The sequence below is a fragment of the Pelodiscus sinensis genome, chromosome 23, assembly GCF_049634645.1.
Source record: "Pelodiscus sinensis isolate JC-2024 chromosome 23, ASM4963464v1, whole genome shotgun sequence".
In the NCBI taxonomy this organism is placed as follows: domain Eukaryota; kingdom Metazoa; phylum Chordata; order Testudines; family Trionychidae; genus Pelodiscus; species Pelodiscus sinensis.
The window spans coordinates 21,495,617-21,511,144 of NC_134733.1; the positions used below are offsets into that span (position 1 = coordinate 21,495,617).

The window sequence follows — 15,528 nt, forward strand, 5'->3', positions numbered from 1 at the left end:
AGATACTCAGGCTCCGCACAGGCAGCTGGCAGAGGGCACGGCAGGCATCCTGGCAAGCTCCTTGGCCGAAGTATGCAAGAAGATGGCCCGTGTGAACTGGATGTTGGGACAGAGAAGAACTTTATCCCAGTTCATTTCTGAACTTCATGAACCCTTCGGTGAACTTCACAAACCCTTCGGAGATCGATGAAAGAGGACTAAGGCAGGTAATCTGCACCCACGGCACACAGCCCCATCACACAGAAGGCAACATTTTCAAGGAGACTAGTGATTCCGAAAGCCCAGCTTGAAGTGTCTGAAAGAAGCCACATCGGGTCCCGTGACTGTGTGCCACTCTGGGAATCCAGAACCTGAGACACTAAGGCATGGTCTCCACTACAGTGGAAAGTCCAATTAAGATACATAACTCCAGCAGTGTTAATTGCGTAGCTGGAGTTGAAGCATCTTAAATAGAGTTTCTGCACTGTCCACACAGTGGGAGACCGATGGGCACAAATGCTCCTATAGGCTTCCCTTATTCCTTGTAAGGAGCAGGAGCACCAGCGCCGATAGGGGCACCCTCTGAGTTTGATTTAGCTGGCCTTCACTAGACCCGCTAAATTGAACTCCGGAAGATCGACCGCGGCAGAATCGAGCTTCCATGTAGTGTAGATATGTCCCAATGGCGGCTTTTGAGGATGTAGGCCAGAAGCCACACATGAATGGCTTTAATAATGCTCCATTTCAAGGAAGCCTCTACCTAAAAATAAACCACTCACATCCACCCTTGTACAAGCCTATGTCCTTGATTTGTCTGCTACGCATTTTCCAAAGAAATGTGCCCCCCTCAATGTAAAGGGCTGTAAATGCTTCCGTGCATGTCTTGACAGATTGAAACTGGGGGGTTTTCTAAATAGTTTGGCACTTATCTGGAAGCCAGTTAGACTGTACTTCCAATGAGACTTAGGTTCCCAACCCACATAGGCCCTTTTGAAAAATCTACCCTGCATCCACAGCATGCTTGGAAATTGTTACCCGTGCCACTAACTCCTTTGTAACCTGGGAGACAAGTAGCCTTTAGACCAGTATAACAGCGATGTACATCTATTGACCCCAAACAGCACAGGGACGCTGTAGCAAGAGGAATCAGCCTTGCAAAGTGTAAAATGTCTGGACTCTGCCTGCCCAGTTATTCTGTTTCTCAGCTTTCATAGCAGGTTGGTGGCTGCCATACCTGGGAGCTTTCCTCCTTCCCACCCTCTAGTTTGGATACACTGAAAAATGGAACAGGATACATGCACCATCTGCCTCGCATAACACCCTGCCTTCTGCAGCCCAGCGCCACGTGTGGCTTTTACCTTGGTTGCAGTTGTCTCCATGGTAACCCCGGGGACACTCTTTCTGACACTCTCCGCTCACGTGGTCACAGGAAACTCCTGGGTGGCAGCGACATTTGTTCTTGCAGCCAGCCCCGTAGTAGCCGGCGTCGCATTCTAGGAAGGATCATTGTTGAGAAGAGAGAGCATTCAGCATGAGCAGACAGCGTGGGGACGAACATGCAGGCCACACTGAGGATCAGGGACTCGAGGGATTTGGGGTGGAAATTTCACAGACCCCGGACCGATCTCACACATCCCGCCCGGCTGGACAAGTTTGGGGAGTTTCCACCAGCAGCCCATGTGTGTGGGGCTGCACACCCTAACCTTGCCGACCCAGGCTGAATATTGGGCTTGTTCCTATTGTAAGTGACAGGAGGTCCTTAAGGAGGATCTTTGTGGTGCTTTGTTCTCCCAGTGAAACTACTGAGCAAGATTAAAAAAGCAAAGCCAAGGGAAACACTCCCCTAAGCAGCCTGTGTCGCCGAACCACTCAGGCCTTCGGTGTGATTATTAATGCCCTACGCAGCCGGAACGCCTGCACCCTCCATCCCCTGCCGGGACTCTATAGGGTAGATCTGTGCTCAGGGCTGTGTGGACAGGAGCTGTGTGGGGGGCTTAGGGGCGGGAGGAGGGTGAGCAGGCAGACTGAATAACACAGCCTGCTGGAGCTGTGGGTTGGGGGGCAGAGCAGCCTGCCGGAACTGTGGGCTGGCAGGTGGAGTGAGGTTGCAGGGGGAGGGGACAAAGGATTGGGGTGAGGAGACTGGGGGGCCAAGGGATTGGGTCTAACGGGGCTGGGAGGCAGAATGAAGGGTTGGGGGGCAGTGTGTGGGGCCAGAGGATTAGGTCCCATGGGGCTGGGAGGCAGAGCGTGGGGCTGGGGGATTGGGTCCCACAGGGCTGGGAGGCAGTGTGTGGGGCTGGGGGATTGGGTCCAATAGTTTGACGAGGCTGGGAGGCGATGTGTGGGGCCAAGGCATTGGGTCCCATGAGGCTGGGAGGCAGAGTGTGGAGCTGGGGGATTGGGTCCAATAGTTTGATGGGGCTGGGAAGCGGTGTGTGGGGCTGAGGGATTGGGTCCCATGGGGCTGGGAGGCAGAGCGTGGGGCTGGGGGATTGGGTCCAATAATTTGACGGGGCTGGGAAGCGATGTGTGGGGCCAGGGGATTGGGTCCCACAGGGCTGGGAGGCGATGTGTGGGGCTGGGGCATTGGATCCCATAGGGCTGGGAGGCAGAGTGTGGGGCTGGGGCATTGGGTCCCACAGGACTGGGAGGCAGAGTGTGGGGCTGGGGCATTGGGTCCCACGGGGCTGGGAGGAAGAGTGTGGGGCCAGGTCAATGGGGCCGCCAGAGCCGGTGCTGCCTGTGGCTGGTGGTGGCCCTAGACACACTGGTGCCCCCAAAGTAGCGGTGCCCTATGCAGCTGCACAGGCCGCAGGGCAGCCCTGTAACCACTCACTTGTCTGACAGCTGTTGCCATGGTAACCCGGTTTGCATCTGCAGGTGCCATCCTTCTTGTCGCACTCCTGGGTGTGGTGCTGCACACAGCGGCATTCCTCGGAGCAGCCCGGCCCGTAGGCCCACTTTGGGCAGGCTACATGGGCGGGAAAGCATCAGGAAGGGCTTTGGGAAACCACGGGGCAGAGGACAGACCAGCAGCATTATTATCACCCTCCAAAGACCCTGCCCAAAGGGAACCCTCCCCAAGATCCGCCTGATAACGTCTCCTCCTGGTTCTGAGCCGATTAATGAGGCCTGAGAGGCTAAACGAACTCCCCTGGCTGCACCTGCCAGGTGGGGACCGGGCCTAACTGAAGATGAAGCTGGGTGACAATTATAAAGAAGGGAAGACCAGATTAGAAGGGGGCAGGGACAGAGAGAAGGGATGTTTCAGTCCATTGCTGGCTGTAGAGAGGGGAGAGGCCGGCAGGGTCTAAGAGGGGACCCAGGAGATGACTGTCGTGGGGGATTCTCCCCTGAGTACAGACGTCTGGCAGGATTCTGTGAGAGACACGGAGCCTCCGCTAGCTGCAGTGGTGAGTCCTGATCAGAGAGCTGGATCTGGACTTTGAGGAGAGAGCTGAAGGAGAGAGAGGGATGATAGGTCAAGCCCAAGGCAGGCAGAAGTTGGCTTGGTTTGTTGTCCTTTTCGTTTGGGATTTGGTTGGGGGGGATTCCAAAGGAGAACCCTGCGAGTCCCAGCCCTGGAAAAGGCTGAAGCTAGACAGGCTGTGGGAAGACGGTTTGAAAATGAGAGACGTAGTAGTCCAGGGAAGCAGGAGCAAGAAGCCTGAATGAGGCCCCCGACAAGAGGATAATAGAAAGCCCTGAGAGAAGGATATGAGACCCATGGGACCCAGAGATGGAGTAAGGACAGTTTTGACCCTGGAATGGGTAAACTGCGACCTGGCTGGAGAGCCAAGTCGTGAGGAGAAGCAGACCCCAGCTGGAGGAGAAAAGCTATCTACGCCATTTTCAGCCACCAGGGGTCACACCAGCAGTCAGCCACCCCTTCTACAGCTGGGCGGACTCACCTAAGTGGCAGTATCGTCCATAAAGTCCGGGGTCACACAAACAGGCCCCATAAATCCGATGGCACCGACCTCTGTTGGCACAGTTGCATTTCTTCCTGCATTGTTTCCCAAAGAACCCTTTAGGGCAGCCTAGACAGAGGAAGACGCACTCTGGTAAGAACGCCCAGCTCTGGAGTATCACGTTATTGTCAGCAGGGGGGGCTTACAGCAGAACCTGGCAAGAACACCCCCCTTGCAAATTCCACTCCAATGCTGTATAGGATAAGAAACAACCACAGTCCTACCCAGCACCTGCTGTGAAGGTAGGAATGGATTATTTTGTCACCGAGAGTAATGGCTGAATCGCTACAAGGTAAGAAACTGATAAGGGGATAATCAAATGACAGGCTTCTGGGCATAATTCAGTGGCTGCAGGGGTCAGGAAGGATTATCATCTTTCACCTTGTTGACAGGGCTATTGATTAGATTAGGAGCATGATGGTGTTGGGGCTCTCTGTCGCATCAGGGATCAGCAAATAGCAACACAGAATGCTGGACTTGCTGGAGAGTGATTTGATCTAGTCTGATACACCCTACGTTCAATGTTCCCTCCAATCTTTTCCATCCATGTGTGGATTTATTCCATCCACGTGCGGAATAATTTTATGTGCACCGAGGCATGTGCAGATGTGCACCACCAATAGAAACACAGAATCTAGCTGCAGGCGCTCTGCTAAGCAACTGGGCAGCATTTGAATTTCTCCTAAGCAGCCGTACAAGTGCCCAGCTTCCAGGGAACACTGGCTACGTTACAGGATGATAATAAACCCAAACTACAGACAGCGCTCTGCAAACAAGTAGAAAACTTGCCAAAGTAACACTTCTAGCTTGTTCCACACCCCCCATCAGCACAATGGCCCCAAAAGTGGGATGCACAGAAGCACCAGATGAGACGCAGCAGGTTAGGAATAAAGGCCAGTAGGAGACAAGTGCCCTGTGATTTCTGATCACCCCCTAGACCAGCACATTACATAGTACTTCCTCCCTCTCTGCATCCAGAGTACTTTCAGGGTACCCGGCGCCAGTGTGTCCACACTGGAAGGATGAAGAGCTGAGTCAAACGTCTGGGATGCCTAGCTTTTTCAGACCTGACATTTACACCACTAAGCCACCCCCTGGGAAAAATTACAATCATATTTGAACAGGCAAAGGAATAAAACAGTTGCCGAGGGTGTTGGTTTTTTTCACACTGAAGAACACAATATTAGAAGCACATGCCAAATGTACTGTGTCAGCAGAACGCTCCAACCAGAATAGGTGCAGGCCGCCAAACCCTTCTGCCATCTGATAATCTCAGACGGTTTAGGAAGCAGAAAGGCTGCCCCATTCCCCAGCCTGTGTTCTTCCTCTTCACCCCACTGTCCTGCTTTCCCACTGAACCCCGGTGCCTCTTGAACTTATTTATTCTCTGCGTCAACTGCCTTCTCCCGGAATGGATTCCATGTGCTCCGAGCCACTAGCATGAAGTCATTCCCCACGGACTCCCTCTCTTCATGGTCTGAACAGTGTTTTAACCGTTCAAGGGCGAGACACAAATCAGTATCTACACCAGTTTAACGGCTGCCTGTTGTGCAGCATCACTTCTATTTCCTATGCCCTGGGGCCGTTTTATTTTCCTCTGCCTCCCACTGAAGCTTCCCCAAGACATAATCATCGGTCTAGGTTGGGCCTCCAAAAACTGGGACTCTTTGGTCTGGCTACATCTGTGGTCTGGCAGGACCAGAGATGTTGCTGGACTATGGAATCCTGGCTGGGAGCCAGGTGGCAGGAGGACCGGCAGCAGAGCCAGAGCTGGGGCTGGGTCCGGGGCAGATGAGAGCTGCATCATGGTGGGGAGGTGTATGGGGGGAGGGGCAACAGCAAGGAGGGGCAGTAGGCTGGGGAGCTGGTAGCAGGAGACCTCCCCTGGTCCAGCAAATTCCCCCATTCAGGACCGGTCAGGTCCGGAGGGTGTCAGACCAGAGAGGTCCAACCTGTAGCAGTCAGTGCCCGTTACTGTTCCCTGGCTCATGCAGGACACTGCTGTTCTGCTCAACTGGGGCCGCAAGGAGCTGGGTGCAGGAGCTGGGTGCAGGAGCTAGGACACGGATTCATGTCAAGTGGATCTTTCAATCGGTCTTTTCGTAGGAAGAAAAACATTTTAAACGCAAAGCTACATGACCAGCAAGTGAGACAGAATCGAGGGATGGTCACAGTCCCGGGCACACAGCGATGTTCCAAGCAAAGGGTTAAAAGGCACCAGGTGCCCATAAAATGCAGGAGTCAGGCAACAGATTAAGGACTAGAAACGGAATAACCGAGCACATCACGTGTAAGGAGCGTCTAGGTTTTAACAGAAGCACAAGAGGCCTGAGAGCCCCCAGCACCGCACCTGGCCATGACCTCCAGTTATCACTAGAGCAAACACTGCATTGTAAAGTACAAACTCAAATAGCAACGGAACGACGTTGCTGGGAATGTAACTTGTACACGGGTAAGAAACACGGTTTTCCTCTAGCTCTGTCCCCACTTTCTTTAAAACACATTCCATTGTGAAAAGAGAGCAAGACAATTAGGAGGCAGAGACCATGCGTATCCTGAGCGCTGGGGTGGCCACCCAGGAGAGATTCCAGTGCTGCCCAGATGATTAGCAGAGTGCCGCAGCATGTGTTTCTACTGGTGGTGTGCATCCACACACACAACAAAATTTATTCTGCACATGGATGGAAAAAATTGGAGTGAACGCTGATCCCAAGCCCATATCCTTGGCTACGTCTACACTGGCATGATTTTCCAGAAATGCTTTTAACGGAAAAGTTTTCCGTTAAAAGCATTTTCGGAAAATCGCGTCTAGATTGGCAAGGATGCTTTTCCGCAAAAGCACTTTTTGCGGAAAAGAGTCCATGGCCAATCTAGACGCGCTTTTCCGCAAAAAAGCCCCGATTGCCATTTTCGTGATAGGGGCTTTTTTGCGGAAAACAAATCTCTGCTGTCTACACTGGCCCTTTTGCGCAAAAGTTTTTCAGAAAAAGACTTTTGCCCAAACAGGAGCAGCATAGTATTTTCTCAAAAGCACTGACAATCTTACATGAGATCATCAGTGCTTTTGTGGAAATTCAAGCGGCCAGTGTAGACAGCTGGCAAGTTTTTCCACAAAAGCAGATGATTTTGCGGAAAAACTTGCCTGTCTAGACACAGCCCTTCTGTCTGTCCCCCATATGCATTGCACTGCGATAATTCCTTCCTTTTTCCAATGCTTTATAAACTCTAATTAACCATCACAGCCCATTGGTGAGGACGATCAGTATCACTGTGGCCATTTCACAAATGGGGACGCAGCGGGAGGGAGAGGTTAAGTGAGTTGCCTATGGTCACCAAAAGAGTCAGTGTCAAAGCTGAGACTGATGCTCCCTGGTTCCCAGTCCTGTGCTGACACTTTCTGTTCTTCCCTCCCCAGCTCCCACCCTGCTTACCCTGTGCAGAAAACATTCCTCACAACGATCCACACCACAGAGGGCTAGGGGGTGCCCTCATTCACAGCACAGGAGCACAAGAGCAGCCCGTTGTTTCCAGCACCCTGCTGTCTGACTTAGTGCAACAAAACAAGCCTCCCTGCACAGAAGCAACCTCCCTCCCCACCCTGCTACTCTCTCACTGGGATTCGGGGGAGCAGCAAGAGGGCATCTCATGGGTGCATGAAGCAGGAGATTGGGAAGCGTGACCATACCATCCTCACACAGTTCTCCACTGACCCCAGGCGGGCAGCGGCACTTCCCAGTCACTGGATCGCACGAGCCTCCATTCTTACAGCGGCAGGTGAGGCTGCAGTTCCTCCCGAAGCTGCCTTCGGGGCAGGCTGGGAAGGGAGAGACAGACAGAAGTCAGGAAAGTGACTGGGTTGTCATGGCCATTTCTTGATTTCTGTGGCCCTAGACTGACAGATTAGTTATAATAAGCTCTGACACTCACTCCGAAGGCTTTCCAGCAAACTCAGTGAGACCTTTACCTGCCTGACGTGCAGCAAACACAAACCCGGCATGGTAGAGATTCAAACAGGCCGCAGTCAAACAGAACAATGGGCGTGGGAATGTATGAAGCCAATACACTGTGCAAGTTGGACTCGTCTCATTCCTGGCCTGCACCTCTCTGCTCCAGTGTATCCCAGTGCGAGGGCAGGGACACAGGCCAGTTTCAACCCTTTGACTGGTTTTTTTCCCTCCTTGCATGAGGCCTGTTATCCCATGTATTGTATTTTTCTGGATTAGACTGTAAAGTCTTCAGGATTGGGATCTTGCCTTCTATGGTGCTGTACACATCATTCATGATGGCAGCAATAGGTATAAGCCAAACATGTCAATGGATCACAGTTCCTAGTATATACAAACCCAGGCAAAGCTGAACAAAAATCAGAGCTATGCTTCAGTTTAGATGCTTATTCAAGCCTCTGAATTTTTCTTCTTCTCTTTCTACCGGCAACCCCCTGGCAATGCACCCTACCCTATGGAAAATACCTGAAAAAGAAACTCTTTCAGCTTTACCTTCTTTTGCTGAAAGTAAGGGCACCATTTTGGGAAGGCGGGGGTGACAGTCATGCGTACGGGGACGGGACGCGGCTTGCTTTTCATCCGTTCCCCTCACTATCAGGGAGCGAGGGGAAAGTGCTTGGATTCCATGAATTACTCCTCTGCCCCTTCCCTTCACCAGCCAGGAGTGAGAGGCCTGCACAGAAGCCGGATACTTCCCCTCGCTCCCCGACAGTCAGGGGAATGGGAAGAAAAGCCAGCCACATCCCGGTATGCACAGCTCCTGCTCACGCCCCATGGTCTGCCAAAATGGCACCGTTGACTGACAGGTACATTCCAATTTTTTTTTTTTTTTAAGAAAATAAACCTTGAAATCCAGCTGCCAATTTCATTACCATTTTGTCAAGCCACATATTCATTTTGATCCAGTCTTGTCTGAAATAGAGACAGCTCAAATTACTTGCTTAAAAAATAGATTTGCCTCAGAATCATGGAGTCCTATTTCTATTTACAAGCATGAACCCAGAGAGATAGGTGGCAACCTAGTCTTTCCCTTTCAACTCACTGCAAACACAGTTCCAAATATTTAAAAACCAAAGTCAGGAGACCAGAGAGTCCCGGTTGGAGAATCCAGATTTTGCAGTTCAAATTCAAACTGCAACTGCAAATACCCACTAAGCGCAGCCGCTACTCTGCAATGGGCAACAAATGCCAATAATGGCTACACTGAAAGAGGCCCAAAGGGAACATATTCCTTCATCTGAACTGCCAACAGCTTTGAAGCCAGAGGTTCAGTTGGAAGGAGGAATTAGGACGACTCCCTTTAGTGCCTTAAATAGTTTCTTAGTCTTCAAGTCTGTAATATGTCGAATTCACAGCCGATAGGTTTATGTGCCGTCTGAGAGCTAAGCTCAGCTCCAGCCCCAAATGAAGACATATGCAGGGCTGAACTCTAGATTCATTCCCTCTGGGATCTATCTGGTAAGTGGAGGCAAAAAACTTTATTAGGGATTTTGTCCAGTGACTACCGCATGCTGCGCCAACACACACATGGCAAAGGCAAGCAATGGGTGAAGAAAAGCTGGAGTCATTAGTGCTAATTAGACCAGCTGGGAGGCTGTGCTCACCTCACTTCTGTTTGACCAGCTTTTGGAAGGAACACCAAACCTGTCTGATCCCCCTGCCCTTTGCTTGTCCCCTCCCCAACTTAACTCACTCTGATTGCATAGGATTCCACTCCAGCCCTCCGGACAGTCACAGCCCGTCCGGTCCTCACGGCACGTACCGCCGTTGCGGCAATCGTCACACGTCAGGCTGCAGTCGGGACCGAAGGTCTCCTCCAAGCAGACTGGAACACAGAGAAGCTGCGAATGAGAGGCCTTTCCCAATGCTGCTTCAGCGAACTGACGGGTTCCGCTGGGCAGCCAAACCCACCGCGCTCAGGGACACTGGCCCTCCGGCAAATACACGTGGAGCAACGGTGCTGGAGTGGGGTGTCTAGGACACGTGGGGAACCCAGCACAGAGCCAGGGAATGGTCTTCCCTTTGTGAGGATTCCTATCAGAAGCCGCGAGACCCTGGAATGATTGGGGGGAAGTCTTGGCGCTGCTGGAATCAATAATAAGACTTAAACAGAGCCAGAACATCCCACTCGGTGTTTAATGAGAGGTTACACATGAATCCAAACTCAGAAGCGCAGAAGGTGGCTGGGGAGGTGCTTCTGCTTGGCAGCAAACCAATGCTCTGAGATGAGATATTGGCATGAAATAGGTTAAGGCGTTAAGCGACACATTGCTAGCCCTGGTTTACAACCATGGGTGGTGGGTATGTGAGGCGGGGGAAGGCACAGCCTTCCCAGACCACCAGCCTGGCCTTGCCCATGCGCCAGCCCCAGAACGCATACTGGGGGAGAGAGGTTGGGCCCATGCACAGCCCACCCTCCTCATGCTCCAGGGCCCGGGAGGCTGGGGTCGCGCAGTGCCCCACCTCCATGTGATGCTGAGGGCAGGGCCTGAGCAGAAGGAGCAGGGCTGAGGGCAGGGTTGGGGGCTTGCCTCCCCTTCACCCACCACCCAGCTTTGCAATGAGGAATGCTCACGTTTGCATAATATAACTGGCAGTGTCTATAGAACAGGGGCGCGCCACTTTTCCATCTGCAAGCAAAGACTTGCCCACCACAACCGGTGCTGAGCGCGCTGCCACCCAACCTGCAGAGCCTCAATGGACGGCAGCACCCCCGATCTGTGCAGCAATGCGGGGGGTCTCGCCAGCAACACAGGTTTGTGAGCCTCTTTCTGGATGCACTCAGCGGCACGTGCAAATTTGGACACAAAAGTTAGTTCCAAAAGTACTGCTACTCCTCAAGGCACCAGAGAACTTTCCACATGCCCTTGCTACCAAATGCCCACCAAATTTTTCTGAAAGCGTATGCTCTCCTCTTGCTTCCACCTCTTCCTCTTCATACTCTTCATCCAGGAGCTGAGTGTACTCATCTCGCAGGACGGCGACGTGAGGGATGGTGCGAAGGATGGGATGTCGTCCATCCACGGCTTCTACAAAGTCATCTAGAGCTGGGGGAAGTCACGGGGAGAGAGCAAACATTGCCATGCAAATCACCAATGCAAAGAGGAGAGACTCAAGGCCCAGGGAGATGAAAGATAAACAAGAGATGAGCAAAGGACACAGAAAACGTGAAATGAAAGGAGAGCGAGATTGGACAGTCAATGGCGTTGGGTGCTGATTTCGTGCTTTAGAGACTGCTCCAGTGTCCCACACAACTGTCCCTGTCTCTGGGAACTGTGATTCATTCCCTGTCTCTTTCCTTCATCCACTTTCTTTTATTTCTTTCAATCTAGAACTGTAAACCACTCCCATCCCGGGAGTGTCAAATGTATCTCTGAAAGGTGTGTATTTTATATTTGCAGTGAGATCTGAGTTCCCAGGAGACAGCAAACCAATGCAAGGTTTCTGTTACACAATGCAAGGCCACCATCTCAAGCTCCTGTAGGGGCACTCTTATGTTGGTTAAAATGTACAAAAAGAGCACAAACGCGAGGTGGCATGGTACAGCCAAGATTGGTTCCTCCATTTCCCACCTTCTCCTGGCTTCTCCACAGCGCTTCAGCAGCTACCATGAACTGCATCATTGTAATTCAACAGAAAAACCTCTGCATCCTATAACAAGATTAATGGAAGATGTATCTCAACCCTGCCAGGAGGAAAGTCTCTGGGAAAGTAGGGAAAAGATCTGTCTCTGTGCTGCAGGCTGTGGGGGGCCTGATAATCCCGTTCACAGTACCAGTGCGTGTCAATAATGGAGCTGTGAAGAAGCCAGCACAGGTTCAGAAAGGGTTTAATAAATCTTAGATCTGCCACCCAGCATACTTTCAAAGCAGCCTGGAGGATTTAGACATGAGCCTTCCATTCCTTAAAAAGATGCACATTGAAATCCCCCTAGATTGCTTTGGAAATCTCAGGTTTGGCCTCCCTACAGTGAAAACAACTGGATTATACACAAAAATACGTAAGGAAATGACACTAGATGAAAGCAGTGTAAGGGAAGGGAAGGAAAGGGGGAGATATAAGAAACCCTTGTTTTCACTTCCTATCATTTCCTCTTGAAGATTTTATATATAAATACCTTCATCAGGAAATCTCTCTCTCTCGCGCGCGTGCGCACACACACACACACACACACACACACACACACACACACACACACACACACACACACACAGAGGAAATCTCTGTCACACACCCCAGGAAATCACCTCTCTCTTTCACATACACACACCAGGAAATCACCTCTCTCTCTCTCTCTCTCACGCACACACACATACACACATACACACAGACACACACACACACACGCACACACTGTTTCTTACAAGTACAGCTCCTCCGATCTTCATCCAGTTTGTATCCAGTCTGGCAGCTGCATTGGAAGGACCCCACCACGTTCTGGCACGTGTGCTCACATTCCCCATTATTTGAGGAGCACTCATCCACGTCTAAAACACATACACGGGAGGATAGCTACATGAGCCATGTCTCGTATAGGTCAGAGACACCAAGGCATACACAGAATTCAGAAACAACGAGGAGTCCTGTGGCACCGGATACATCTACACAGCAACATTATTTCAAAATAACTTAGTCCGCGTCTACACAGCCAGCAGTTATTTTGAAATAGTGTCAAAATACTGTCAAGCTGGAGGACTTCTTACTCCGACTTCTGTAACCCTCATTGTACGAGGAGCAAGGGAAGTCGGAGGAAGAGCGCTTTATTTCAAAATAAGTGCTGTGCAGATGCTCCCAATTTCAAAATAAGCTACACAACTGACATGAGCAGTCGCTGGGGCACCGTGCGCAGAGCGGCCGGCCGTCTGTGATCTGCACCTAGCCAAGTGCACTTTGTTTTTTATTAAAATGTAATGGTGAGCCTCAAAAAACTTCTATTAGGCCACATGCAGCCTGCCAGATGCCTGTTTCACATGACTGGTGTAGACGCACCCTTAGGACTAACAGAATGATCTGTAAGTCTCTAAGGGCATGTCAACAGTAGGAAACTATTTCAAAATAACTAAAATTGATTTAATAACTCCAGAAATAACAAAATCGAAATACTGTATCCTCACTACAGGAAAGCCTCAAAATGAGTCCAAAGCAGGCTCCCTTAATGTGGACATGCTACCTTGACTTAGAGGCCTAGGAAGTGCGGGAGGGATAGCTCAGTGGTTTGAGCATTAGCCTGCTAAACCCAGGGTTGTGAGCTCAATCCTTGAGGGGGCCATTCAGGGATCCAAGGCAAATCTGTCAGGGATGGAACTTGATCCTGAGATGAGGGTAGGGGACTGGACTTGACTCAACTCAAAGCCCTTTCAAAGTCCCTTCCAGCTCTAAGAGATGGTATATCTCCATGTAATTAATTTGAAGGACTCTGGGGAGGATCTATTTCAAAATAGCAGCACCAGAGCACCCACACTACTGCTATTATGAAATAACTATTTCGATATGAGCATTATTCTCTCAAGAAAAGCAGGGGTAGAGATTTTGAAATAAGCAGCCCATTATTTCGAAATTCCGGCCTTGGCAGTATGGATGTGCCGTTTATTCATTTGACCTAGGGGGGTATTTCGAAATAAAGCCCTAGTGTAGACCAGGCCCAGGGTGCCACAGGACTGCTTGCTGTTTTTGCAGATATAGACTAACACGGGTGCCCCTCTGAGACTTGGCGCTATAGAATCAGAGACTGGCAACAAGTTTTACTGTTCCTGCCTGACTTTCTAAAATTAAATCAATTTTGTGCTGAGGACATTGCTAGGCTGAGAGTTCTGGAGCCTGAAGATTCTGTTTCTCCCACATTAGAGAAGGAATTAGAATAATTTCTCCTTCCCATTTAAGGGATTTATTCAGCCTACCAATATCTATGCCTAAACAGACGTCGTCTTTCTGTCTTATTCAGCCATGTGGACCTGCCAACATTTCTTTATACTGAACAAAGATCACACAAGCAAGTCAGCCACAGATACTGGAAAATAAAGTTTCCCTGAGTTTTAAGAATCAGCCTACAGATGCTGGGCCAGTTGGATTAAGTTAATCTTCTAGCTAATAACATAAAATGGGGCCGGATAGCTATGCTAGTGACAAAACAGGCTATCATCAAGGAATGGAAACCCCAAATCCCACACATTCACTGTATTCTGACTAGCTAAATGAGCTATTCAGTATAGAACTGGTGGAAAAACTGACATTCACTGGGGGAAATAATTGGAAGAAATGGAAAACTGCTTGGGACTATATGGAAGAATTTCTTGTTGACTCCTTTCAGAGCTCTCATAAATCACTATCTTCCTAGCTATATTTTTGTAGACACATTGGCATTTCCCTGGACAACTTTAATGCCAAAATTAAGGGGAATATTGGTCTATCGCATGCAATACAAAAGGGCATTTCTATGAACTGGTAGAAGAGGTGGGTCCAAACCAACTCTCTTCAACTTTGGGAAAATCTGGGTTGACTCCAAACTAGGCTTTTTAGCTGATACTATATTGCAGCTAATCTCTGTCTTACTTGTGTGTTTCTTTGCTTCTTTTCTCCTACTAAGAGGAATCAACAAAAATAAGCCTTTACGTTTGATTTGACATTTATCATAAGTGCAATATAATTGTAAATCTAAGCATAACAAGACTAGCGGAAGGACCCACACAGTCATGCCTGTGGCTGTCAATAGGGCCAGGTTTACATTCACAGGAAATGTCAAAGCAAGATACCCAACTCCAGCTATGTCAATTATGTAGCTGAAGTCAATGTATTTTGATTCGAGTTTCCCTGCCATCCTCACAGTGGGAAGCAGATGGGAGCAAACGCTCCCATCAGCTTCCCTTACTCCTCACACAAGCTGGAGTACTGGCAGCTGGTGGGGACACACACTGAGTTTGATTTAGCGAATCTTAGCTAGACTTGCTAAATCAAACTCCGGAAGATCGATCATGATAGCAGTGATCTTCCATTTAGTGTCGATGTGGCCTCGCCCAGTACTGTAATGCAAAAGAGCTGAGCCAATGCCCTTCCTCTGTCCCCCACAATGGCCCAGCTAGGCATTGCTACTTACCATCGCACCCACAACCATCGGCGCTGAGCCTGTAGCCAGCATAGCAAACGCAGTCGTAGCCACCAGGATAATTGTAACAGTCCTGCTGACAGCAATGAGAATGGGCCTCACAGTCATTGATATCTAAAGACAGAAAACAACACGTATCAGCTAGCCCCAAATCTGAGAGTTTCTGCTGTGTAGAGAGCTGATGCACGCATCTGTCCCAGCCCCTCTTTTCTAAACTGTCTGATGAGCAACCTTCTCTGGCCTGTGATTTGTTTAAAGGCAAAGCGTAAAGGTCTGCATCCCCGATCAATAATGGAAACAATATGCCATTTTAGAAATCACCAATACCTATGTTTTAAACATAATGGCTGTGTCTACATTGGCACCCCTTTCCGGAAAAGGGATGCTAATGAGACCAGTCGGAATTGCAAATCCGCAGGGGATTTAAATATCCCCCATGGCATTTGCATTTACATGGCTGCCGCTTTTTTCC

General features: G+C 50.0%; 1 protein-coding gene across 4 annotated transcripts in view; it reads right to left on the minus strand.

Moving 5' to 3' along the window:
• The window catches only part of MEGF6 (multiple EGF like domains 6), a 278,469-nt gene that overhangs the window by 35,402 nt on the left and 227,539 nt on the right, over window positions 1–15,528 (minus strand). For all 4 annotated transcript variants that reach the window (XM_075906530.1, XM_075906529.1, XM_075906532.1 and 1 more), the window contains 8 exons: window positions 15,048–15,170; window positions 12,322–12,444; window positions 10,843–11,004; window positions 9,651–9,782; window positions 7,639–7,767; window positions 3,894–4,022; window positions 2,819–2,953; window positions 1,338–1,472 (listed from right to left, as the gene is read on the minus strand). In XM_075906530.1, coding sequence (XP_075762645.1) covers window positions 1,338–1,472; window positions 2,819–2,953; window positions 3,894–4,022; window positions 7,639–7,767; window positions 9,651–9,782; window positions 10,843–11,004; window positions 12,322–12,444; window positions 15,048–15,170 — 1,068 coding nt within the window. The remainder of the gene's footprint in view (window positions 1–1,337; window positions 1,473–2,818; window positions 2,954–3,893; window positions 4,023–7,638; window positions 7,768–9,650; window positions 9,783–10,842; window positions 11,005–12,321; window positions 12,445–15,047; window positions 15,171–15,528) is intronic.